Raw genomic sequence first — 26,923 nt, 5'->3', positions numbered from 1 at the left:
TCTATGCCCATTTTTTGAAGAGTTTTAATTATAAATAGGTGCTGAATTTTGTCAAAGGCTTTCTCTGCATCTATTGAGATGATCATATGGTTTTTATCTTTCAATTTGTTAATATGGTGTATCACACTGATTGATTTGCATATATTGAAGAATCCTTGCATTCCTGGAATAAACTCAACTTGATCATGGTGTATGAACTTTTTGATTTGTTGCTGAATTCTGTTTGCTAAAATTTTGTTGAGGATTTTTGCATCTGTTTTCATCAGTGATATTGACCTGTAGTTTTCTTTTTTTGTGTTGTCTTTGGTTTTGGTATCAGGCTGATGGTGGCCTCATAGAATGAGTTTGGAAGTGTTCCTTCCTCTGCAATTTTTTGAAAGAGTTTTAGAAGGATAGGCATTAGCTCTTCTCTAAATGTTTAATAGAATTCTCCTGTGAAGCCATCTGGTCCTGGGCTTTTGTTTTTGGGGAGATTTTTGAACACAGCTTCAATTTCCGGCCTTGTACTTGGGTTGTTCATAATTTCTGTTTTTTCCTGGTTCAGTCTTGGAAGACTGAAGTTTTCTAAGAATCTGTCCATTTCTTCCAGGTTATCCATTTTATTGCCATAAAGTTGTTCATAATACTCTCTTATAATCCTTTGTATTTCTGCATTGTCTGTTGTATCCTCTCCTTTTTCATTTGTAATTTTGTTGATTTGATTCTTTTCTTTTTTTCTTGATGAGTCTGGCTAAAGGTTTGTCAATTTTGTTTATCTTATCAAAGAACCAGCTTTTAATATTATTTATCTTTACTATTGTTTCTTTCATTTCCTTTTAATTTATTTCTGCTCTAATCTTTATGATTTCTTTTCTTCTACTTATTTGTTGTTGTTGTTCTTTTTCCAGTTGTTTTAGTTGTCAAGTTATGCTATCTATTTGATGCTTTTCTTGTTTCTTGAGGTAGGATTGTATTACTATAAACTTCCCTCCTAGAACTGCTTTTGCTACATCCCATAGGTTTGAGTAGTTGTGTTTTAATTGTCATTTGTTTCTAGAAATTTTTTGATTTCCCTTTTAATTTCTTCAGTAACTTGTTGATTATTTAGAAACCTGTTGTTTAATCTCCATGTGTTTGTTTCTTAGTTTTTTTCTTGAAATTGATATCTAGTCTTACAGCATTGTGGTGGGAGAAGATGCTTGATACAGTTTCAATTTTGTTAACTTTACTGAGGTTTGATTTGTGACCCAAGATGTGGTCTATCCTGGAGAATGTTCCATGTGCAGTTGATAAGAAGTATTCTTCTGCATTTGGATGTAATGCCCTGAAGATATCAATGAGATCCATCTCATCTAATGTATCATTTAAGACTTGTGTTTCCTTATTAATTTTCTGTTTTGATGATCTGTCCATTGGTATGAGTGGAGTGTTAAAGTCTCCTACTATTATTGTGTTACTGTCAACTTCTCCTTTTCTGTCTGTTAGTGTTTGTCTTATATATTGAGGTGCTTCTATGTTGGGTGCATAGATATTTACAATTGTTATGTCTTCCTCTTAGATTGATCCCTTGATCATTATGTAGTATCCTTCCTTATCTCTTGTGATCGTCTTTATTTAAGGTCTATTTTGTCTGATATGAGGATTGCTACTTCAGCTTTTTTTTGCTTCCCATTTGCGTGGAATATATTTTTCCATCCTCTCACTTTCAGTCTGTACATGTCTTGAGGTCTAAAGTGGGTTTCTTATAGACAGCATATATATAGGTCTTGTTTTTGTATCCATTCAGCCAGTCTGTGTCTTTTTGTTGGAGTATTTAAATCTGTTTACATTTAAGAATTTAAATTATTGATATATATGTTCCTATTGCCATTTTCTTAATTGTTTGGGGTTTATTTTATAGATCGTTTTTCTTCTTTTGTATTTCTTGACTATATAAGTCCATTTAACATTTGGTGTAAAGCTGGTTTGGTGGTACTGCATTCTCTTAACCTTTGCTTGTCTGAAAAGCTTTTGATTTCTCCATCAATTTTGAATGAGATCCTTGCTGGGTATAGGAATCTTGTTTGTAGATTTTTCCCTTTCAGTACTTTAAATATATTCTGCCATTCCTGCCAGATCCTGCAGAGTTTCTGCTGAAAGATCAGCTGTTAGGCGTATGGGGTTTCCTTTGTATGTTACCTGTTGCTTCTTCCTTGCTGCTTTTAATATTCTTTCCTTTCGTTTAGTCTTTATTAGTTTGATTAGTATGTGTGTTGGTGTGTTTCTCCTTGGGTTTATCTTGTATGGAACTCTTTTGTGCCTCTTGAGCTTGATTGACTATTTCCTTTTCCATGCTGGAGAAATTTTCAACTATAATCTCTTCAAAAATTTTCTCATACCCTTTCTTTTTCTCTTCTTCTTCTGGGACCCCTATTATTTGAATGTTGGTGTGGTTGATATTGTCCCAGAGGTCTCTGAGACTATCCTCAGTTCTTTTCATTCTTTTTACTTTTTTCTGCTCTTCAGAATTTATTTCCACCATTTTATCTTCCAGTTCACTGATTCGTTCTTCTGCTTCAGATATTCTGCTATTGATTCCTTCTGGAGTATTTTTAATTTCAGTAATTGTGTTGTTTGTCTCTGCATGTTTATTCTTTAATTGTTCTAGGTCTTTGTTAATTGATTCTTGAATTTTCTCCATTTTGCTTTCAAGGTTTTTAATCATCTTTACTATCATTCTGAATTCTTTTTCAGGTAGTTTGCCTACCTCCTCTTTATTCATTTGGACTTCTATGTTTCTAGTTTGTTCCTTCATTTGTGTAGTGTTTCTCTGCCTTTTCATTATTATTATTTTTTAACTTATTGTGTTTGAGGTCTCCTTTTCCCAGGCTTCAAGGTTGAATTCTTTCTTCCTTTTGGTTTCTGCTGTCTAAGTTTGGTCTAGTGGTTTGTATAAGCTTCCTATAAGGTGAGATTTGTGCTGAATTTTTGTTTGTTTGTTTCTCCTCTTATGGGCAAGACTGAGTGAGGTAGTAATCCTGTCTGCTGATGATTGGGTTCGTATTTTTGTTTTGTTTGTTGTTTAGGTGAGGTGTCTAGCACAGGGTGCTATTGGCGGTTGGGTGATGCCAGATCTTGTATTATAGTAGTTTCCTTTGTGTGAGTTCTCACTATTTAATACCTTCTAGGGTTAGTTCTCTGGTAGTCTAGGGTCTTGGAGTCAGTGCTCCCACTCCAAAGTCTCAGGGCTTGATCTCTTTTCCCAGTCTCTCCACCAGCCCCCTCTGCATCCACACAACCAGCCTCTTCTTTTTAATACACTGCCTAGATTCGTCATAGCTTTTCTTCCAAAGAACAAGTGTCTTTTGATTTCATGGCTGCTGTCACTGACTGCAGTGATTTTGGAGCCCAGGAAAATTAAGTCTGTTACTGTTTTCAGTGTTGCCCCATCTATTTGCCATGAAGTGATGGAACCGGATGTATCTTAGTTTTGTGAATGTTGCGTTTCAAGCCAGTTTTTTCACTCTCCTCTTTCATCTTCATCAAGAGACTCCTTAGTTCTTCTTTGCTTTCTGCCATTAGGGTGGTGTGATCTACATATCTGAGATTATTGATATTTCACCAAGCAATCTTGATTCCAGCTTATGATTCATCCAGTCTGGCATTTTGCATGATGTACTCTGCATATAAATTAAATAAGCAGAGTGACAATATACAGTCTTGATATTCTCCTTTCTCAATTTTGAACCAGTCCATTGCTCCATGCCTAGTTCTCACTGTTGCTTCTTGACCTGCATACAGGTTTCTCAGGAGGTAGGTAAAGTGATCTGGTATTCTCATCTCTTTCAGAATTTTCCACAGTGTGTTGTGATCCACACAGTCAAAGGCTTTAGCATAGTTAATGAGGCAGAAGTAGATATTTTTCTGGAATTCATTTGCTTTTCCTGTGATTAATGGATATTGACAATTTGATCTCTGGTTCCTCTGCCTTTTTTAAATCCAGCTTGTACATCTGGAATTTCTCAGTTCATTTACTGTTGAAGCCTAGCTTGAAGGATTTTGAGCATTACCTTGCTAGCATGGGAAAGCTTGAAGGCAAGAGAAGGGAATGACAGAAGATGAAATGATTGGATGAGTTGGTTGGATGGCATCACTGATTCAATGGACGTAAGTTTGAGCAAACTCCAGGAGATAGTGAAGGACAGGGTAGCCTGACATGCTGCAGTCCATGGGGTTTCAAAGAGGTGAACACAACTGAGCAACAGAATAACAACATGGGAAATGAGTGCAATCATGCAGTAGTTTGAACATTCTATAGCATTGCCCCTGTTTGGGATTGAAATGAAAACTGGCCTTTTCCAGTCCTATGACCACTGCTGAGTTTTCCAAATTTGCTGGAATCTTAAGTGCAGCATTTTAACAGCATCATCTTTTAGTATTTGAAATAGCTCACCTGTAATTCTGTCACTTGCACTAGCCTTGTTCATAGTAATGCTTCCTAAGGCCCACTTGACTTCATGCTCCAGGATGTCTGGTATAGGTGAGTGATCACCCCATTGGGGTTACCTGGGTCATTAAGACACAATTCTTCTGTGTATTCTTTTCACTTCTTTTTAATATCTTCTGTTTCTGTTAAGTCCATACCATTTCTGTCCTTTATTGTGCCCATCTTTGCATGAAATGTTCCCTTGGTATCTCTGATATTCTTGAAGAGATCTCTAATCTTTCCCATTCTATTGTTTTCCTTTATTTCTTTGCCTTGTTCACTTAAGAAGGTTTTTATCTCTTTGCTATTCTTTGGAACACTGCATTCAGATGGGTATATCTTTCCTTTTCTCCTTTGCCTTTCACTTCTCTTCCTTTCTCAGCTATTTGTAAGGCCTTCTCAGACAACAATTTTGCTTGCTGCATTTCTTTTTCTTGGGGATGGTTTTGGTCACTGTCTCCTGTACAGTGTTGCAAACTTCTATCCAAAGTCTTCAGGCACTCTGTCTATGAGATCTAATCCCTTGAACCTATTTGTCACTTCTACTGTATAGTCATAAAGTATTTGATTTAGGTCATACCTTAATGACCTAGTGGTTTTCCCTACTTTCTTCAATTTAAATCTGAATTTTGCAATAAGGAGCTCATGATCTGAGCCAAAGTCAGATCATATGCCCGTTGTGGGTTTAACATTTAAGAAACTGTCAAACTGATTTCCAAAGTGGTCATGCCATTTTACCTTCCCACCAGAAATGTATGAGAGTTCTAGCTCCACTATAGCCTTGTCAACACTTGGAATGGTCAGCTTTAAAAATTTTAGTCATTTTAATCAGTATGATTTATTGGAAAAGACCCTGATGCTGGGTAAGATTGAAGGCAGGAGAGAAGGGGACAGCAGAGGAATTGGTTGGATGGCATCACCAACTCAATGGACATGAGTTTGAGCAAACTCTGGGAAATAGTGAAAGACAGGGAATCCTGGCATGCTGCAGTCCATGGCGTTGCAAAGAGTCAGACACAACTGAGTGACTGAACAACAACAATCAGTATGTAGTGGCCTCTTTTTGTGACTTTAATTTGCATTTTCCTACTGGCTAATGATGTTAAACAACTTCTTATGTGCTTATTTGCCATCTGTATTATCTTCTATGGAGTATCTATTCAAACGTTTTGCCCATTTTGGCTACAAAATTTATTTTTCTTTTTGTTGAGTTTTAAGAGTTCTTTGTATTCCTGTGTAAAAGTTCTTTACAAAATATATGCTTTGCAAAGATTTTTCTCCCAGTCTGTGACTTTCCTTTTCATTCTCTTACTAGTGTCTTTAAAGAGCACTCAAGTTTTTACTTTTGGCTAAGTCCTAAGAAATCTTTTTCTAACTCTGGATCACAAGGATCTTTTCCTGTATTTTTTTCCTAAATGTTTATGCTTTCAGCCTTACATTTAGATTTGTAACCCATTTTGAGTTAATTTTTATGTATGATACAAAGTATTGGGGGAGGAGCCAAGATGGCGGAGGAATAGGATGGGGAGACCACTTTCTCCCCTACAAATTCATGGAAAGAACAATTGAACGCAGAGCAAACTTCACAAAACAACTTCTGATTGCTAACCGAGGACATCAGGCGCCCAGAAAAGCAGCCCATTGTCTTCGAAAGGAGTCCTCTGTTACTCCTCTACTACTCCTTAATTTTCATTTTCATTTCACTATAACCTTGCAAAAAAAAAGGAGAGAAGCCCTATTTTTAAACCAAACTTCATATATATTTCTAAAATTTTTTGTGTTTTTGTTTTTAATATTGTATTTTTAAGAGTCTAACCTCTACTCTAGATTTTTAATCTTTGTTTTTCAGTATGTGATATAAATTTTGAACATTTAAGAATCCAATATTCAGTTCCCATTTTTATTCAGGAGTGTGTTGATTACTCTCTCCCACTTTTGACTCTCTGTTTTCTACCTCAGAACACCTCTGTTTTCTCCTTTCCGCTTCTTGTCCCAATCCAAATCTGTGAATCTTTGTGGGTGTCTGGGCTACGGAGAACACTTTGGGAACAGACAACTGCGTAGATCTGTCTCTCTCCTCTTGAGTCCCCCCTTTTCTCCTCCTGCTCATCTCTATCTCCCTCCTCCCTCTCCTTTTTTTCATGTAACTCTGTGAACCTCTCTGGGTGTCCCTCACGGTGGAGAATCTTTTCACCATTAACCTAGAAGTTTTATTATCAGTGCTGTATAGTTGGAGAAGTCTTGAGAATAAAACTGAAAGAATATAAATAAATAAATAAATATAAATAAATAAATATATAAATAAATATATAAATAAATATAAATATAAATAAATAAATAAATATAAATAAAACTGGAAGAATAAAACTGAAATCCAGAGGCAGGAGACTTAAGCCCAAAACCTGAGAACATTGGAAAACTCCTGACTACACAGAACATTAAGTAATAAGAGACCATCCAAAAGCCTCCATACCTACACTGAAACCAACCACCACCCAAGAGCCAGTAAGTTTCAGAGCAAGACATACCACGCAAATTCTCCAGCAACGCAGGAACATAGCCCTGAGCGTCAACATACAGGCTGCCCAGAGTCACAACTAACACATAGACCCATCTCAAAACTCATTACTGGGCACTCCATTGCACTTCAGAGAGAAGAAATCCAGTTCCATGCACCAGAACACCGACACAAGCTTCCCTAACCAGGAAACCTTGACAAGCCAATCGTCCAACCCCATCCACTGGGTGAAACCTCCACAATAAAAAGGAACCACAGACCTCCAGAATACAGAAAGCCCACTCCAGACACAGCAATCTAAACAAGATGAAAAGGCAGAGAAATACCCAACAGGTAAAGGAACATGAAAAATGCCCACCAAGTCAAACAAAAGAGGAGGAGATAGGGAATCTACCTGAAAAAGAATTTAGAATAATGATAATAAAAATGATCCAAAATCTTGAAAACAAAATGGAGTTACAGATAAATAGCCTGGAGACAAAGATTGAGAAGATGCAAGAAATGTTTAATAAAGACCTAGGAGAAATAAAAAAGAATCAATTAAAAATAAATAATGCAATAAATGAGATAAAAAACACCCTGGAGGGAAACAAGAGTAGAATAACAGAGACAGAAGATAGGATAAGTGAGGTAGAAGATAAAATGGTGGAAATAAATGAAGTAGAGTGGAAAAAAGAAAATAGAATCAAAAGAAATGAGGACAACCTCAGGGACTTCTGGGACAATGTGAAACGCCCCAACATTCAAATCATAAGAGTCCCAGAAGAAGAAGATACAAAGTATTAATTTGAGTCCATTTTCTACATAGTGATTTCCAGTTGTTGGAGTGCCATTTATTGAAAACTCTATCCATTGTATTGCCTTTGTCAAAGATCTACTGATTTAGTTCCTAAATACGTGGGCATTATTTCTGGTTTCTCTTTTCTGTCCAGTAAACCAATTTATCTGTCTCTACTGTCTTTCCATGAGTACTGTACTGTTTTGATTACTGTAACTTTATAACAGTTCTTGAAATTAGGTAGCTTTAGCCCTCAACTTTATTCTTTTTCAGAGTTGTCTGGCTGTTCTAGCTTTGCATTTCTATAGAAATTTAGAATCAGCTTGTTGATTTCTACAGAAAACCTTCTTATAATTTTTATTAGGGTTAAGTTGAATGTATAGATTTATTTGGGAGTGAATTGAGACTCAAACAATAGTGAATTTTCTGACCCATAAACAAAATATATATCCCCATTTATTTAGGCCTTTAACTTTTTTCAGAAATATAGTTTTCACCATATAGGTCTTGCACATCTTTGTCAGATTTATCCCTAAGTATTTCATATTTTTGGTGCTGTTGTGAATATTATTTTTTCAGTTTCAAATTTTTATTAGTAGTATGTAGAAATATAATCAATTTTTTGTATATTCATCTTGTAGCCTTGCTAAAACTCACTTATTAATTTTAGTAGTTGTTTAAAAACGCCATCAGGTTTTCTGCATAGATAATCATATCATCTGTGGATAAAGGCAGTTTTACATTTTCCCCTGTATCTTCATGAAATGGCCTTCTTTGTTCTGGCACGTCTTTGCACTGAGATCCACTTTGGCTGATTTAATATGGCCACTCTAGCTTTTAATTTTTAACCAGTGCTAACATGGTATACCTTTTTTTATCTTTTAAGCTTTAACCTATTTGTGATTTTATGTTTAAAGTGCATTGGCAGCATTTAATTGGTTCTTGTTTTTCTGCTCTGCACTGGCAATGTCTGCTTTTGATTGGGGTATTTAGACTGTTTGCATTTGATGTGCTTATTAGTATGGCTGTTTATGTTTTCTTTGTCCTAGCTGTTCTTTATTCCTGTTGCTCTCTTTTTTCAGCCAAGTTTAGGATTGCTTTTTGTTTCTCCATTTTATCTTTATTATTATAGCCTATCTTCAAATGTTACTATGCTACTTCACTAATAGTAAAAGAACATTACAACAGTGTATTTCAATTTTTCCTGTCCAGGCTTTACAATACTGTAGTTGTGAATTTTTCTTTTACATATGTTATAAAGCCCACAAGAAATTATTATGTTTGTTTAAAAAGAAAACCTTATCTATTTAAGGTTAATGTAGTTGCCACTTTATTCCTTTGAGTAAATTCATATTTCCACCTGCTGTCATCACATAGAATGTGCTTTTTCAGTTTATACTGAGTCCATTAAAGCTTCTTGCCCTTTGAAGCTCAACAAATCTTTGCTTTCTCAAAAAGCCAGGCTCCAACAATAGAAAAACATGCTTTTTTTTTTTTTATTAAATTTTATTTTATTAGTTGGAGGCCAATTACTTCACAACATTTCAGTGGGTTTTGTCATACATTGACACGAATCAGCCATAGAGTTACACGTATTCCCCATCCCTATCCCCCTTCCCACATCCCTCTCCACCCGACTCCTCTGGGTCCTCCCAATGCACCAGGCCTGAGCACTTGTCTCATGCATCTCACCTGGGCTAGTGATCTGTTTCACCATAGATAATATACATGCTGTTCTTTTGAAACATCCCACCCTCACCTTCTCCCACAGAGTTCAAAAGTCTGTTCTGTACTTCTGTGTCTCTTTTTCTGTTTTGCATATAGGGTTATCATTACCATCTTTCTAAATTCCATATATATGTGTTAGTATGCTGTAATGTTCTTTATCTTTCTGGCTTACTTCACTCTGTATAATGGGCTCCAGTTTCGTCCATCTCATTAGAACTGATTCAAATGCATTCTTTTTAACGGCTGAGTAATATTCCATGGTGTATATGTACCACAGCTTCCTTATCCATTCGTCTGCTGATGGGCATCTAGGCTGCTTCCATGTCCTGGCTATTATAAACAGTGCTGCGATGAACATTGGGGTGCACGTGTCTCTTTCAGATCTGGTTTCCTCGGTGTGTATGCCCAGAAGCGGTATTGCTGGGTCATATGGCAGTTCTATTTCCAGAAAAACATGCTTTTTTAATGTTATTTATGCGAAGACTTTTAGATGTCTAATTTGAAACTAAAGCTAAATTATTACTTTTTTGTACTTGGCTGTCTCAATGGCATATGAAGTGTTATGGGTTCAAGGAGGCAGGAGGAACAAAAGAGTTCAGATAATATCTCAAGATATTATTTGCTGTAATATTTTTCATTCTGTAGATTTCCATAGCATTTAGTACTCATCTTAATAGCACTTCATATTACACTGTGAATCCTCTGTATCTTCAGTACTTAGTGGAGTGGTTGATGCATGTTTGAATATTTTCAGTAGCAACCAGACTCTATGCCTATGTAGCTGAGTCCTAAACTATTTATTTTTATATAAAAAGATTGTCCAACATCTTCTGAGGAAATTTTTGAAGCAAGATGGTAGTAAAATGAGGTAATAAGGTTAAAAAAAAATTTTATCCTTCACAAGAGATTTTAAGAAGTATGTTACTATTTGCATATACTCTTTGACAGGTTGCCTATTCCTGTGCCCATTCACAGTTTATAAATGTATCATGTTCATGTTTGATAGTCTATTGTTTTCCAAGGAGAAGAAAGGTATGGTTTTCAATTCAGTGCCAGAAATTATCCAAGGAAGGAAAATTAAAAAAAAAAAAAAATTACTCATGTAAATGCTTTTGTAACTGTCTGCTGTGCCTTCTTGGCAAATGGATTTCTGAGGCCAGCTTTTGACTTCCACCCTTTACAGATCTATTATAGATTCTAGAAGTATAAGAAGTTCCAGCTTATTCTGAAGCAGATAACCAGAAAGCTCATATAATTAGTATGTTTTCTCAGTGTCAGTCATCTTTTGTTAAAAGCAAATAAATAAGTCAACATCAATCTTTATTCCCTTCCTTCCTTCTTTTCTTGCCACATGTGAGTTAAGCAAATCATGAGTGAAGATTTAATGCAGTGTACCACATCTTCTAAAATGTCAGTGGTAGGTGTGACTGAGATGACTGCAATATCTGGTGCTTCCAGTGCGTTCATGTTCTTTCTCTCTCTGTCCCTCCCCAGCCCCTCCACCCTCTTCTCTGTCATTCTCATGGCTGTCTTGAATACTCTCTAGCTTCATTACTTAACTTTCTATTTCCTAAGTAGGCTGTGTTCCTTTATATGCCTATCTTATTTATTAGATCTTCTGAGCCTTGAGCAGTATCAGCACATAATAGGCATTCTGTAAATATTTGTTGGATGAATGGGTGGATGAATATCTAATTGGTTCCTTGCATTTTTTTACTAAGATTATATCATAAGCATTTTCCTAAATTTTTAAAATTTTTGTAAACTTATTTCAAATAGGAATATAATACTTTGTCATATGAATAGATCATACTTTATATAACTGTGCCATAGTTATTTCGCTTGTATATATCTAGTTTTTCACTGTTCTAAGAATACGATGAACAGATAGCTTTGTGTGTAAGACTTTTCCTTTGCTTGATTATTTTCATAGAATGGTTTTCAAAGCATTTTAAATGCTCTTAATAATTTTGCACTTTGTTTTATAAAAAGATTGTGGCAGTTTGAACTATTATCCATAGTGTATGAAGGTGACTGTGTTGCCATAGTCTCCACAACATTGATAAGCTCAATTTTTTAAACATCCTGACTAATGAGATTGGTTAAAGTGGTACCTTTCTATTTGATCAAGGTGAAGTTGAGTATTTTTCTCAAATATTTGCAAACTATGTATATTTATTCTTTTGGGACAAGAACTAGCCCTATTTCCCCACCCGTGTATTCATAAGACCAGTTTGGATACTGTTTTTTTGTCTTACGTATTCATGAATGTTTAAGCTTTTTATTTGGCAGATTTCAAGTAAAACTGATTGCTCCAAAGTTTGGATATATTAGAAGTATTCACTTTGACCTTAATATTTTGTTCACAATTCAAAAAAATTATTCTGAGATATAGAATTACCTATTTTAAAACAATGTTTAAAATACATATTCTGTAAAAATATGTAGGCATTGCCTACAAAGGAGAAATGGCAGTTAAATTTCCTGAGGAGGTTGAAGTTATACAGAAAACTGTCTTATGTTTTCCAGTTTCCCTATCTCTTCTTTTTTATTTTTGACGTTCTTTCTCAAGACTTTATCAAGCATGGTAGAAAAACTCTTGTATACATATATATAAATAATATGTATAATATATATATATTTTAGAAAACTTATGAATTTTTGCCTAAATTTTGATTCCACTTGTTTGACTTAGTATGAATAGAATGCTAGATTTCTAATTAAAAAAAATAGATATGCAACAAGCAACAAAGATTTACTGTATAGCACAGGGAACTATAGTCAATATCTTGTAATAATGGAAATAATGGAAAATATCTTCCATAATGGAAAATAAAACTAATGTGTATGTGTATAACTGAATCACACAAAAAAAGAATTCTACTTTTTAAAAGTTAGTAATGTTTATCTTTTTGCCAGTTTTTCTAAATGTCCTATGAACATCTATTAGCAATATATTAGATACAAAATTTTAAATATATTTGTGTAGGATATAAGATTGATATAAATAGAAATCTATTATGTTTAAACTACTAATGACATCATTCAAGATGCTCTTATTACTTTTTCTGCACTTGATAAAGTATTCTCAGAGAAATGTTGATATGTGTCACTATGGTTGTATATATATTTCTTTTCCTTTCTATTTCTTCTGACTTTTGCTTTATGTATCTTTGTTTCTTTGTCGTTAGGTGTCTAATGGTTTATGATGTCTATCTTCTTTGTGAATTGTACCTTTTATCATTAAAAATGCTTGTCTTTGTTTTCATTTAAAAATAAGTAAATTTAATTTTTAAGAAAGAAAACTGTTATAGGTACTTGGGAATCAGACGCTGTGATTGGGGGTGGGTGTAAGAACAGATATTACAGGTAGACCCGTTTGCTGTGCCTTCAGGACAATGAAACCAGTCTTTCCTGATAGAACATTCTTAAGCTGGTATGGGAGAAAAACAAATGTAAATCAGGAGACCTGGATTCTTTTTTTTTTTTTTTTAATTTTTAAATTTTTTTATTTTTTATTTTTCAGTGGGTTTTGTCATACATTGATATGAATCAGCCATAGAGTTACACGTATTCCCCATCCCGGTCCCCCATCCCACCTCCCTCTCCACCCGATTCCTCTGGGTCTTCCCAGCCCACCAGGCCCGAGCACTTGACTCATGCATCCCACCTGGGCTGGTGGAGACCTGGATTCTTATGTCAACTCTGGAGTTAGCCTTCTTTGTCTCCATTCACAAATTACTTAATCTTACAGTTTTCTTACAGTTTCTCATTGCTAATGTTTTAGCTAAACAAGGGCCACATGCCCATGGTTTGGTGTATAAAGCCAAACTCTAACAGTGGGTGTTTGCAGCAAAGTAAGGGTTTATTTACAGGGTGACATGAAAGAGAGTGAGAAACAAGTTTCAGATCCACTCCATCTTAGTCTTTGGATTAGGGATGTTTTAAAGCAGAAGGACAAAGACTGGAATTAATTGTCATCTTGTGACATTTTTTCAATCGTGGTTTTGGGAGTCAGAATGTGTTTGGTTTATGATTCTCAGGGCAGGTGGTCCATGACTTGGGGGTCTGTGAGTTTATCTGGCCAGGAAAAATAACCTGAGTTTGTATGTTAATAATGGTATATACAACAGCAATTTTAGTACAGTAACTATGTTATCAACAATGGTAATCTTAGTCATCTGACTCTAGTGTTCAGTTAGCAGAGAATTGAGGAGACAAGAAAGGGATTGAGGGCAGAGGAGACAAGTTTTGGATAAAGAGATTAATCATAAATTCAGAAAGGGAACTCAGTTTTTTGAGGGGGGCTCTAAGTTCTTCCTAATTCTAAAAATCTCATTTTATTATCCAGAGGACAAAATGCAGTTTATATGAATCCGGTGCTATTCTTGTGAATAGGTCTTTCAAACAACTCATTCTTTGTAGGAACTTTTTGAGAAGAATAATAGGAAAATTTCCTATACTAGCTAAATTTTTTAGGTGAAGCCAGTTCCCAATCCTAGATTATATTCTTTTGATATATTAAGAATGGTAAAATTAAATTATTTTTATGCTCTTTTGCCTCAGCCAGAGAACTGTATATTCAGTGTTTTCTCTTTCAACACTGCCAAAAAAATGACAAGTTGGGTAAATTTAAAGAGCACAGGGAATTTCGTTGTTGTTGTTGTTTAGTTACTCAGTCATATCCAAGTCTTTTCGAGCCCATGGACTGCAGTTCGCCAGGCTTCCCTGTCTTTCACCATCTCCTGGACCTTGCTCAAACTCATGTCTATAGGACCTTTGTTGGCAAAGTGACAGCTCTGATTTTTAATATGCTGTCTAAGTTGGTCATAGCTTTTCTTCCAAGGAGCAAGCATCTTAATTTTATGGCTACAGTCACCATCTGCAGTGATTTTGAAGCCCAGTAGTCTCTCACTGTTTCTATTCCCAGTCTATTTGCCATGAAGTGATGGGACTGAATGCCATGATCTTTGTTTTTTGAATGTTGAGTTTTAAGCCAGCTTTTTCACTATCCTCTTTCACCTTCATCAAGAGGTTCTTTAGTTCCTCTTTGCTTTCTGCCATAAGGGTGGTATTATCTGTTATTGATATTTCTCCCAGCAATCTTGATTCCAGCTTGTGCTTCCTCCAGCCCAGCATTTCTCATTATGTACTCTGCATATAAGTTAAATAAGCAGGGTGACAGTCTACAACCTTGACATGCTCCTTTCTGAATTTGGAACCAGTCTGTTATTCCATGTCGGGTTCTAACTGTTGCTTCCTGATCTGCATACAGGTTTCTCAGGAGGCAGGTAAGGTAGTCTGGTATTCCCATCTCTTTTTAAAGAATTTTCCAGTTTGTTGTGATGCACACAGTCAAAGGCTTTAGCGTAGTCTCTTGCTATGATCCAGTGGATGTTGGCAATTTGATCTCTGGTTCCTCTGCTTTTTCTAAATCCAGCTTGAACATCTGGAAGTTCTCAGTTCATGTACTGTTGAAGCCTAGCTTGGAGAATTTTGAGCGTTACTTTGCTAGTGTGTGAAATGAGTGCAGTTGTGCAGTAGTTTGAACATTCTTTGGCATTGCATGGCATTGGGATTGGAATGAAAGCTGACCTTTTCCAGTCCTGTGGCCACTGCTTTTTCCAAATGTCTTAAGCTTGCCTATCTTCTAAATACAGAGATTATTCAGGGAGAAAAAATGACTAGCTGCAGAAACCCTCCAGGCTTAAGGGAAGTTATTGCTTAGGTAATCATGGTCTTGGCTGAATAAATTGGGTTAGTTAAAATGTTAGCCGTTCCTTTGCTTGAGAAAGCTGATTGGGGCTTGGGGCTTCCCTGGTGGCTTAAACGGTAAAGAATCCGCCTGCAATGCGGGAGACCTGGGTTTGATCTCTGGGTTGGGAAGATCCCCTGGAGAAGGGAACAGCTACCCACTCCAGTATTCTGGCCTGGAGAATTTCATGGACAGAGGAGCTTGGCAGGCTACAGTCCATTGGATCGCAAAGAGTCCGAGGCGACTAAGGGACTTTCACTTTCTTTCACTTCCAAGAGAATCTGACTGTTCTGTGTTCGATTTGTTAGGTCTGGCTCAGTGTGCTGAACTCTGCTGGCAGCTGAGAGGCGAAGCCGGAAAAAGGCAAGTTCCTGGTGCAAAGGTTGCTCTGCAGCATAATTTAGGCCTCGGAGGAGCTGCCGTTGTTACGCTGTACAAGATGGGCTTTCCTGAAGCTGCCAGGTAAGTGGCATTCTGGATTTAGTTTGGCGATGAACCCTTCTGACTTTTCACAGCTGTTACATTGTACATGTAAAAAAAAAAGTCCCAATTTTATTGTGTTAGTACTTAAAGACATCAAGTATCTCGTTACCTTGGTTTAATAACTTGGCTTTAAAATGGTAAAGCTGGTAATTAACTTTGAACCTTAACCAGCCTTAGGAAAATTTTGTTCAAAAAGGAGGCAGCATAGTGAAAAGAGAGAGAATGCTAAACCAGAAGCCAGAGCCAGCTGGGAATATTTTTAACAGCTTTATTGGGACGTAATTCACATGGCACAAATTCACCATTTTAAGTGTACATTCAGTGGTTTTTAGTATATCATACAATTGTGCCTTCTTCACCACAATTAGCTTTAGAACATTTTTAATATCCCCAAAGAAGAGGAACCATGTACCCATTAGTAGTCATTCCCCATCCTCACTTTTTGCAGGCTCTGGCAACCACTAATCTATTTTTTGTCTCTAAGGTTTTGCCTATTCTGGACATTTTATATAAATGAAATCATAAAATATGTGGCCTTTTGTGATTGCTGCTTTCATTTAGCATAATGTTTCAGGGTTCATCCATGTTATAAAAAGGAATGTAGTACTTCATTCCTTTTAATGGCTGAATAATATTCCATTATAAGGGTTCTGATTTCTTCACATTCTCATTGACACTTGTTATTGTCTGTTTTTTAATTTTAGCTATCCTAGTGGGTATGAAGTCATATCTTCTTGTTTTGATTTGCATTCCCTTAATGGATACTGGTGTTGATCATCTTGTCATGTGCTCATTGGCCATTTGTAAATCTTAGGAGAAATACCTATTCAGATATTTTGGCTGTCTTAAAATTGGGTTGTCTTTTTGTTATTGAGTTGTAATAGTTCTTTAACAACCACTTTTTGAGGGCCTGATATGAGCACTGAGACTAAAATAGGTGGTGTTTTGTCTGCATGTCTTTGTTTAATTCTCATCAAGGGCGCACATGGTAAATTTTGTACGTTGTTTATAAGTGAAAAACTTGATGGTCAAAGTTAAAATAATTTATCTAAAGAGTCTTAACTAGTAGCAGTCAAGACTCTAACCTTCATCTATCTGAGTACAAAGTTCCTGGTTTTTGGCTATTCTGTGCTTCTGATCTTTGATGTTGTTTAAACAGTGCCTGTGTTCCAGACCTTAGAATGAAAATTTCAGGAAACATAGAAGGAATTCATATACTAAACAGTCTTCAGAGTCCCTTCTAACATTTTATATACTAGATTTCTTCCAGAAAACTTATGTATAAACCAAATAAAAAAATATAGTCAGACTTCAGTTTCTACTAAAAAAACTTTGATTATTAAGACGTCATGAGGAGCATCCTTTTGTAAGATGAGTAATCTCTTTTCTGAGTTTGTGTAAGTTCAGTTTCCCTAAAGCAGGGCACATATCATATAAATTATAAGATATGAAGAATTTTCAGAAAACATTGTTATAACTTTATATATTAATTTTTTTCCTAATCTGGATGAAAATTTGGTTAATCATTAGCTTGATAAGCTTGATTTTCACTCTCCTCTTTCACTTTCAAGAGGCTCTTTAGTTCTTCTCTGCTTTCTGACATCTTAATTCCAGCTTGTGCTTCATTCAGCCTGGCATTTCACATGATATACTCTGCGTATAAGTTAAATAAGCAGGGTGACAATATACAGCCTTGATGTACTCCTTTCCCAATTTGCAACCAGTCTAGTGTTCCATGTCTGGTTCTAACTGTTGCTTCTTGACCTGCATATCTAGAATTATTCCCATCTAATATCTTCTTCTGTGAGTCTCCTCTTTCACAGGCCACTAGGTCTCATCCCCCTTCACCTTCTCAAGACTTCTCTCCTCTTTTCCCTTGGTTCATCACCATCATCAGGCAAACATGCTGTGATATGTTCATCTAAAAACAAAAGCAAATCTTCCTTAATGCCACCCTCCCCATCCAGAGACCACTCCATTTCACTGTCCTCCTAAAAGTAATGTCTCAAAAGAGCCACACTGTCTGTATCTCCCTCTCCTATTCATTCTTTAATTTACTATCTTCTGACTTCTGCCTTCCAGCACTCACTTAAAATTGATTTTGTCAAAGTCACCTGAAAAGTCATGTTGCCAATCCAGTGTGAGTTTGCCCTTGGACATAGTTTCCACCTGCTTTCCTCCTCCCTCCCTCCAGAATTCTTTCTCACCTCTGTTACACCTTGCTTTCCTGGTTTTCCTCTTGCATCACTGGCTGCTGCTTCCTCTTCTCTCCCAGATGTTAAATAATCAAGTCCTAGTCTTTCTTCTTTCTCTATAATGCCCTTAAGATGAGCTTGTTTGTTCACATGGATTTAAATGGCTTCATTATGCTAATAATTACCCACTTTATCTCAGCCTAGACCTCTTCTGGCTCCAGACTCTCATACCCAGCTGCCTTCTTGTCTCACATACCGACTGTACTTGAGATGGAACTTTGATCCCCTTTATTCCCACTACATTCTTCCTTTTGTCAATAAATGGCACTACAATCCCCTCAGGTATTCGGGCCAAACACTTAAATCATCCTTGGTCTTTCCCCTCCCCCTTAGATCTCCCTTATTACCAGCAGCAAGTCCTGTGAAAATCTATTTTGGATCCATTTCCTTCTCTTCATCTCCTCTGGCAGATTGCTTCCACTGTAGTCCAGACCACCACCACTTCCTATCTGGACCACTTCAGCAGCCTCATAACTCTCTCCCTACCTAAGTTCTTGCATCCCAGCCTGGCCACTGCATACTGTTATAAGAATAATCACAGATCAAACTATTTCACTTTCCTCTTGAATCATTTCAGTGAGTTCCCGAATTCCCTGCTTTGGCCTGCATGGTCTGGTCCCTGCCCAATTCTCCCCATACTTACTCTACTCAAGTAACTGGTCCTGTTTTAGTTTCTTTTAACATAACAAACTCTTTTTCTCTTTTAGGATCTTTGCAGTTTCCTCGTTGAATGGCTAGCTCTTTTTCTTTATTTTATTCGGTCTTAGCTTAAATTCAGTTGGTCAGAGACATCATTCCTTGACTGCTTTACCTAAAGTAGGTTTCTCTTTTTGTTTGCTTTCTAATAGTTTCAATTATTTTTGTGTGTTTATTTCTTTTTATCCTGGAAAAATATAAACTCAGTGAGGACTGGGACAGAGTCTGACTTGTTTGCCTTTATGTTCCTGGTGCCTTGAACAAGGTTTGGCATGTGGCAAGTAGTCATTAAACATGTATGAAATGATAGAAAGAAGGGAAGAGAAGGGAGAAGTGGGTGGGATGAATGGGGAGAGAGAAAGAGAGAAGGAAGGAGAGAGGATAGAGAAATGAGAGAAAGGCTTTGCTTACTGAGAAGCTGCTACACTCTTGACTCCTTTAAGTATATATTTCTTGTGTTTATTGTCCCAGCCCAGCCACAACCAGCATGCTTGTGTTATTTCACAGGAGTTACTAAAATCCTAAAGCGCCCTCATCTGCCACAGGTCTTTGAGTTTACTTCGGTGTCTAACATTTGAGCCTCTGCAGCCTGTGATAGTTGCGGCTGTCATTTTTTACCATGGGCCAGGATCTCTGCTAGGATTTCATTTAATTCTGTAGTCATTGGCACTGACCACCTTTTTGCCTGCCTCCCCACAAGAGGTTGCACAGAGATGAAGTAGCTTGCTCAGCATCATATGGCTACCGAGTGGAGGAGCCTTGGGATTCTAACCCAGGCCTTTGTACCCGGAGGGACTGTGTTCCTTCTGCCATGTCAGATCATTTGTCTGTAGTTGTTCCCTAAGTAACAAACAACCAATAGGCAGATGTTGTTAAATTCGTGTCTTATAGCTAAAAAATAAATTTTGAGTCCAGCGTTTGCTTACTCCTCTTATACCCTGTTTAATCACCATCGTCTCTTGCCTGGGGGACTGTAGCCTCTAAATTGGTCTCCCTGCCTCCCCACTTGCCCTCTTATAGTCCATTTTCCAGGTGGCAGTCAGATTTATTTTTTTAGACATGTAAATTGGATTGTGCTACTCTTCAGGTTATACCCTACAGTTCTTCTCATGGTACTTAAAACCCACACTCTGAACTATGACATATAAAGCCCCTTGTTATCTTGCCCTGTGCATTCCTGTGACCTTAGATCCTTCTCTGCCCTGCTTCAGCCATGCTGGCCTTCTTATACTTCCTTTAACTGCCAAGCTAGTTTCTATATCCCATTCTTTACACTGCAAATGTAGAACTGACTTTCCTGCCTAATCTTTACATGGCAGACTCATTTACAAAATTTAAGACCTAATTTAAATATCACCTCCCCAGAGAGGCCTATCTGATTAGGCTTTCTAAAAGAAGCCACCCGACACACATAAATATACTTTCATTATATCCTCTTAACTTGCCTCATTTTCTTCATAGTAACTGTATTCTTTATTTTTTTGCATGTTCATTGTCTCCCCCACTGGCATAAAAGCTTCATGAGGGTAGGTTCATTGGTTTACCCTTTTTTTTAGGATAGTGCTTACCACCTGGCAAGCAATCAGTATTTGTTGAATAATGAGAAGAAAAGGTTAATTGTTTTATTGGCCTAAAAACAATTTCCTTTGGGTGGAAGTCCCAACATCTCTGTTAGAGTTTTTGAAAAGTACTGCATTTATACAGCATTTGGGGGCGTCCCTAGTAGCTTAGATGGTAAAGCATCTGCCTGCAATGCAGAAGACCTGGGTTCAGTCCCTGATCGGGAAGGTCCCTGGTAGTTAAGGTCCCCTGGAGAAGGAAATGGCAACCCACTCCAGTATTCTTGCCTGGAGAAGTCCATGGACAGAGGCGCCTGGTGGGTTAGAGTCCATGGCGTCATGAAGAGTCAGACGCGATTGAGCGACTAACATACAGCATTTACTATATAAATGTTGAAAAACCTAGTACCTAGTACCTATGTGGCTCCATGGATTGAAATCGATTGTTTTCCTCAGTTCTTTTAGAACTCATCAAATTGAGGCTGCTCCAACCAGCTCTGCTGTTGATGGATTTAAGGCAAATCTTGTCTTTAAGGAGATTGAGAAGAAGCTTGAAGATGTAAGTACAATTTTTGTAAAATACTATCAGGAGGACCTTGGGCTAGTGGAAGCAGATACAGATTTCGAGTGTTGCCATGAAGTGGTATAAGCTGAAAATTTATATCATATTGTCAAGTATCGAGTCTATTTTAGATTTCTCAGTGTCTGTTATGGCGTCCTTGTAATTCTGGTAAAAGTGCATTCAGAGATATGTAAATCTCCAGGTTTGAGTTATATAAAGGGATTAAAATCTGTTTTGGTGTAATTTCCTTCTGGATTAAAAAAATCTTAGAATCATTCAAAAGAATAATATTTAAGGAGCCTTAACCTGGTAGGCTGCCGTATGGGGTCGCACAGAGTCAGACACGACTGAAGCAACTTAGCAGCAGCAGCAGCAGCAAAAGCATCTAATATTAAAAGTCCTTTTAAAAAGAAATTTTTTGCGTTTGAGTTTTTCAGAGTTTTCAAATCTGTTTTTCTTGTTGTAAAAATGAGCTCATCAAGAGAATTATACATACTAATAAGAAATATACATACAAATAAAGAAACATACAAATAAGAAAAATTTAAAATCTCCTGAAATGCCATTACTGAGAGCCTTCTAAAGTGTTAACAGTAGCTGATATTCTCTCTGTGTATATGAATATACAGATTTACATAACTAGGATCATACAATACATGTTGAATTTTTAAATTTATATATGTGGACCTATGTTTATGTTCAGTAATTAGTTCTTGATAGATAATAATCATACTAAAGCAACCTAATAGTAACTCTTTCCCCAAAAAGAGAGCTGTTCCCTTGGGTAAAATTAGACGTTTACTTCATTGTTTCATTAAAGACATTGGAATTTCATAATTGATTTTAATTTTACACATCTATGAAACTGACCAGTGGGCTGAAATAAAAAGATTCAAAACATTTAAAGTGTGAAGTTTGCTCATGTTAGAGGCACAGTGTGAAGATAAACATTGTGCATATCTTGAAGCTCCCTTATTGTAACACAAAGGATTTCTTAACATCTTAAGATGATTGTGCTGTGGGTGTGATTGCACTGAATAGATAATGTGACTGACGTGTCTTGACAAAGTACCCTGCATTTCAAGAATTTTCATAATGATCACCAGTCTTCCTGAGGTAGAGAGGGCCAGGGTTGACTGTTTCCAGCAGGCAGGCACTGGCCCAGCAGCTTGCAGACCTATTCTGCCACCATCTTGCAAGGATACACCTGCATTGGTCTACTTGTTGTTTTATAACCAGCTTATTTCTTGATAGTATGTTCCTTACTCATAGATATAAACCCTTACCATCAGTTTTAATGACCCGAAGTACACGTTTGATTATAAATATCACAATCTGTTTAACTAGTCTCTTGTGATGAACATTGGGTTGTATTTAAATCTTGCAAAAAATAAAGGTGTAATAAATTTCCTTTTGCACTCATCTTTAGGTACTTAATGCCATGATACATATCCACCAAAAAGAGGGTACTTACTAATTTACAGACTCAATGATAGTTCATGAGATTGACTGTTTTTTCTTCACCCTATCTCTAGTGCTTTGTTGACTGGTTTTTTAAAAAACCTTTCCCAAGAGTAGAAAAGTATATCTGCTTATTGTTTTTGAAATTTCTTTCATTACACATGTCCACTAAGATGAAGTTGGACTTGCTAATGCCTGAAAAAAAAATTTTTAATGACATCAGTATCTGCCTGCAGGGTATCCCATAAGATAGTTACTTCTGCCAGGTTTTCCCATTTTTTAGCATTATTCTGTCAAAAAAAAAGTTTAGAGAGTATCTGGCATGTCTGTATGTCAACCATTAAATACTTCATTTGGGATTAACAAAACAGTGGTGTTTTTATTTCACAATATTCTTTTAACTTTGCAAATGTTTGCCTCTTTCTCCCATTTTAATTCTTCTCCCTCTGTAACCTCTCTTGTGTGGACCTTGTCCCCTTATTTTTTCTCTCCTTCTCACGATTGTCAGTTTTCTAAATGTTTGCTGTGCCAGAAGGTGAAAGTATTGGAATCTTTTGTCAATTCATACATTTTCTGCATTAGGAAAAAAGAAATCTGGCAAGAGATTTTATTTCCACTTTTGTCTTTGTTAGCAGTACCCCATTACCCTTCTTTGAATTCTGTCTTAATTTTTTGTTCCTATTCAGTTTACCACAGGACCTACTCCTTGACCTTTTGCTACTCAGAAAGAAGTACTTTTCTTCAAGTAAGGAGGCACTTAGAACTATTTGTGATCTCCAGTTTCGCAAAAGATGTGTAGTTTCTTTACACTTTTAACTCTCTCCTTGTTCATTTCCTTACCCTCTCTCACTCCCTCTTCAACTGAAAATGTCTTATTGGCTAAAGGATTCGAAGAGGATCAGTTGGTTCTCAAAAGTAACAGCAGATACAAAGTTAATTTACATCTGTCTTAAGGAAGTGGGAGAAATTTCCAAGTACTTGGGTAGAGTTTCTAAACATTTGCTGTGCTTTCCTGCTCTAATTTGGTGTCTGCCATAACTATTCCTGGGGCATTGTGCAAGCAGATGTCATAGATGCAGCAGGAAGTGTTTGTTCATGTATTGTTGGCTCCAGAGGAGGCCTGGCTCTTTGGGTGGCCCAGACACCAGCGTTACTAATCTACTTTTCTAGGTTACCTCCGCAGAACCCTGAAGGATAAAGGATTTTAAGGAATGTGGAAAAGACTTTGAACTTTCTTTTAATTTATGCATGGTGACAGAAACTACTTTTATAGACTAAAGTTTGGAAGTATTGATATAACCAACTTTGCCATATGGTATGAGTAAATGGAAAGAGCATTGAGTCTGAAGTTAAACCGACCTGAATTTGAGTTCTGGTTGTATTACTTACTTGTCATATGTCACTTCTCCTCAGGGAACATTAAAGTTTAGTGGTAAGACAGACATGGCAAAAATTTCTTAGGGAAAAAAAATGGCTTTGACAAGAAACCTGCATGTGGGTTATGTGCAAAAGGCTATCAAAGTGTCCAGTAGAGAAAGAAAAGCCTTTCCAGAGGATTTAGCATGTGAACTGAGACTTGAATTGGTGAAGTTGGGTAGGAATGGAGAATAGGAAGAGGTAAGTGAAGTCAGACAGGGCATAAGTAAGGGCACAGAAGCACATATGTTCATGGCATTCAAAATGGTCAGAACAAAAAAGCCCTGAGGAGGATGAAAAAAGGGCTGAAGGTGAGAACATATAAATATCCTTCAGGTTACAAAGACTCTAGAATGATATATAAAGACAGACTTTATCCTGTAGGCTGTGGGGAGCCATCCAAATTCAAATCTGAAAGTGATATTTATGTTAGTGTTAGGTGGGTTTGTATTAGGTGGGTTAGTTGGCAATAGGATAGAGAATAGTCTAAAGGGTTCTTAACCTTTTTAGATCCCTAGTTGTTGTTTCTGCCTAATGAGCTAATATTAATACCTGTCCAGCTACTTACAGGGTTTTATGAAAATTAAAGAAATAATGCATATAAAAAGCACTTTAAAAAAAAGCACTTGAAAACTTTATAGCTGCCCAAAGATTGTTGTTGTTATTAATAATTTTTCCTAGAGTTAGCTTAAAATAATTTGAGATCTTTTAAGGGAACCAAAATAGTAGAATTTATCTCCTTCACTTAAAAAAAATCTGACAGTCATTTTGGTTTCTTGATTTAGCTAGAAAATGTTGGTAGTTGGTCTCAGGACACTCACATGTGTGATTTGCCTCCATGGAGGTTGAAATAAGTAGGCCTAGACTCAATAATTTTAGAATAGCTTCTTTGGAATCCTAAGATCCATGGTTGATTCCAGATAGGTTCAGGTTTATTATCTGTGTACAGGAAAAAGATTGACACACCCACTAGGATGACTAAAATAAAAAAGACAGACAAAAGTGCTAATAAGGATATGGAGAAATTGGAACCATCATTTGTTGCTAGTAGGATGTAACATGATATAGCTACTTTAGAAAACAGTTTGATAATTCCTCAAAAAGTTACACATCACCTTATAACATAAATTTTAACTTCTAAATGTAAACCTAAGAGGAATTAGAGCCTATCTATGTCCATGTAAAAACTTGGACACAAATGTCCATAGCAGTATTACTCATAATAGTTAAAACGGGGAAACAGCTGTCAGTTGATGAATGGCTAAACAAAATGTGCTGCCTGCATACAATGGAATATTACTTGGTCATGAAAAAGAATTAATTTCTGATACATACTTCGGAATGGATGAACCTTAAAAGCATTATGATAAGTGAAAGAAACCAGTCGCAAAAGATCATATATTGTATAATTCTGTTTGTACGAAACATCCAGAATAAGCAAATTCACCAAGACAGAAAGTAGATACATATTTGGCAGGGGTTGGTGGAAGGAGAGAATGGTGAGGTAGAAGGTGACTGCTAATGGGTGTTGGCTTCTTTTGGGGGTGATGAAAATGTTTTAAAGTTAGATACTGGTGTTGGTTGCACAACTTCGAATATACTCAGATACCACTAAACTATATACTTTAACAGGATAAATTGTATGGTATATAAATTATATCTCAGTGAATTTGTTATAAAAAACAAGGCCCAATAAAAAGAAAGAACTTAGCTCGGTATCTCTGCCTACATAGAAACAGAAGTGAGTATCTAGTAGTAATTATTTGAGTATTTCAGGTAGTTAGCACAGTGCCTGAGCATAGTAAACACTGAAATCTTTGTTAGAAGAACAAATATTATGTTCTTCTAACCAAAAGAAAGAATCTTGGATATAAATTATTGCAGGGATGTAAGGCTAAAAAAAAAAAAAAAGTGGAAGTAAAAGCTATTAGAAATTGTAAGACTCAAAAGATAGTAAGTTCTAAAATAAATATAAAAAGATCAATGTATTTTCCATATATTTGCAATAATTCAGTAAAAATATAATGAAAAATATATTACTAACAAGAGCAATATAAAATAACTGAGAATAAACTTAGCAAGAAATGTACAAAAGCTTATGTGGGGGGAAATGACAGAATATTCCCAAGGGACCTCAAGGAAAACTTGAAGATATAACATATTCATGAATGGGAGGACTTATTATTATAAGGTAATTATTCTCCATCAAACAGATCCATGTATTTTATGTAACCCTGTTTAAACCCAATAGCATTTTGGGGTGAAAAACTAACTAAATGATTATAATGTACATCTAGAAGAAAAAAAAGGTTTTAACAAATCCAAGCATAGTGAAGAATATTTGGAAGATTATGGAAATTTTGGGATTCCCTGTAGCTCAGATGATAAAGAATCCTCCTGTAATGCAGGAGACCCAGGTTCGATCTTTGGGTCAGGAAGATCCCCTGAAAAAGGAAATGGCAACCCACTCTAGTATTCTTGCCTGGAGAGTCCTAGGGACAGAGGAGCCTGGTGGGCTGCAGTCCATTGGGTTGCAAAGAATTGGACACAACTGAGTGAATAACTCACATGCACATGGAAATTTACTATATTAAGAGTAAAGTAGATTTATAAAGCTATAATACTGGCACAGGAATAGCAGACAGATCATAGAGTGAAATAATGGGAAAAAATACTAACATTTATTGAGCAGTTACTCTGTGTTTTGTGGGTATTTAAGTACTGTACAACTTTATGAGGATAGCTACTATTATTAACTCCATTTCACAGAAAAGAAAACAGATTGAGAGAGGTTTATTAACTTGCTCAGAGTTATATAAGTACATGGGAGAGCAAGAATTCAAACTTATGCTGTTTCAAATTCATTGTTATTAATTAGCAAAGTTGAATTCTTGGAGTTTAACTTTATATAAATGAGTTTATATAAAAATACTTAGATACAAGAATGTTATTTACAGCATTGTTTTAAGAGCCAGAAATTAGGACTAACCTAAATATCAAGCACAGCAAGTGCTGTGCTGAGTCACTCAGTCGTGTCCGATTCTTTGCGACCCTATGGACTGTAGCCCACCAGGCTCCTCCGTCCATGGGTATTCTACAGGCAAGAATACTAGAGTGGATTGCCATGTCCTCCTCCAGGGACCTTTCTAACCCAGGGATCGAACCCAGATCTCCTGCACTGCAGGTGGTTTCTTTACCAGCTGGGCCACCAGGGAAGTCTATGAGTACTAGAGTGGGTAGCCTATCCCTTCTCTAAGGGATCTTCCCT

The 26,923-nt window shown here is 36.5% G+C and overlaps 1 protein-coding gene across 1 annotated transcript in view; it reads left to right on the top strand.

The window, feature by feature from the left end:
- LOC136151636 (sterol carrier protein 2) overlaps positions 1–26,923 on the top strand; it is a 106,186-nt gene that overhangs the window by 66,592 nt on the left and 12,671 nt on the right. The window contains exons 12-13 of the mRNA XM_065912934.1: positions 15,532–15,685; positions 20,673–20,775. Of these exons, the coding sequence (XP_065769006.1) occupies positions 15,532–15,685; positions 20,673–20,775 (257 nt within the window). The remainder of the gene's footprint in view (positions 1–15,531; positions 15,686–20,672; positions 20,776–26,923) is intronic.

Source organism: Muntiacus reevesi, chromosome 1, assembly GCF_963930625.1.
Source record: "Muntiacus reevesi chromosome 1, mMunRee1.1, whole genome shotgun sequence".
Lineage (NCBI taxonomy): Eukaryota > Metazoa > Chordata > Mammalia > Artiodactyla > Cervidae > Muntiacus > Muntiacus reevesi.
This window is presented reverse-complemented; position numbering and strand designations above follow the sequence as displayed.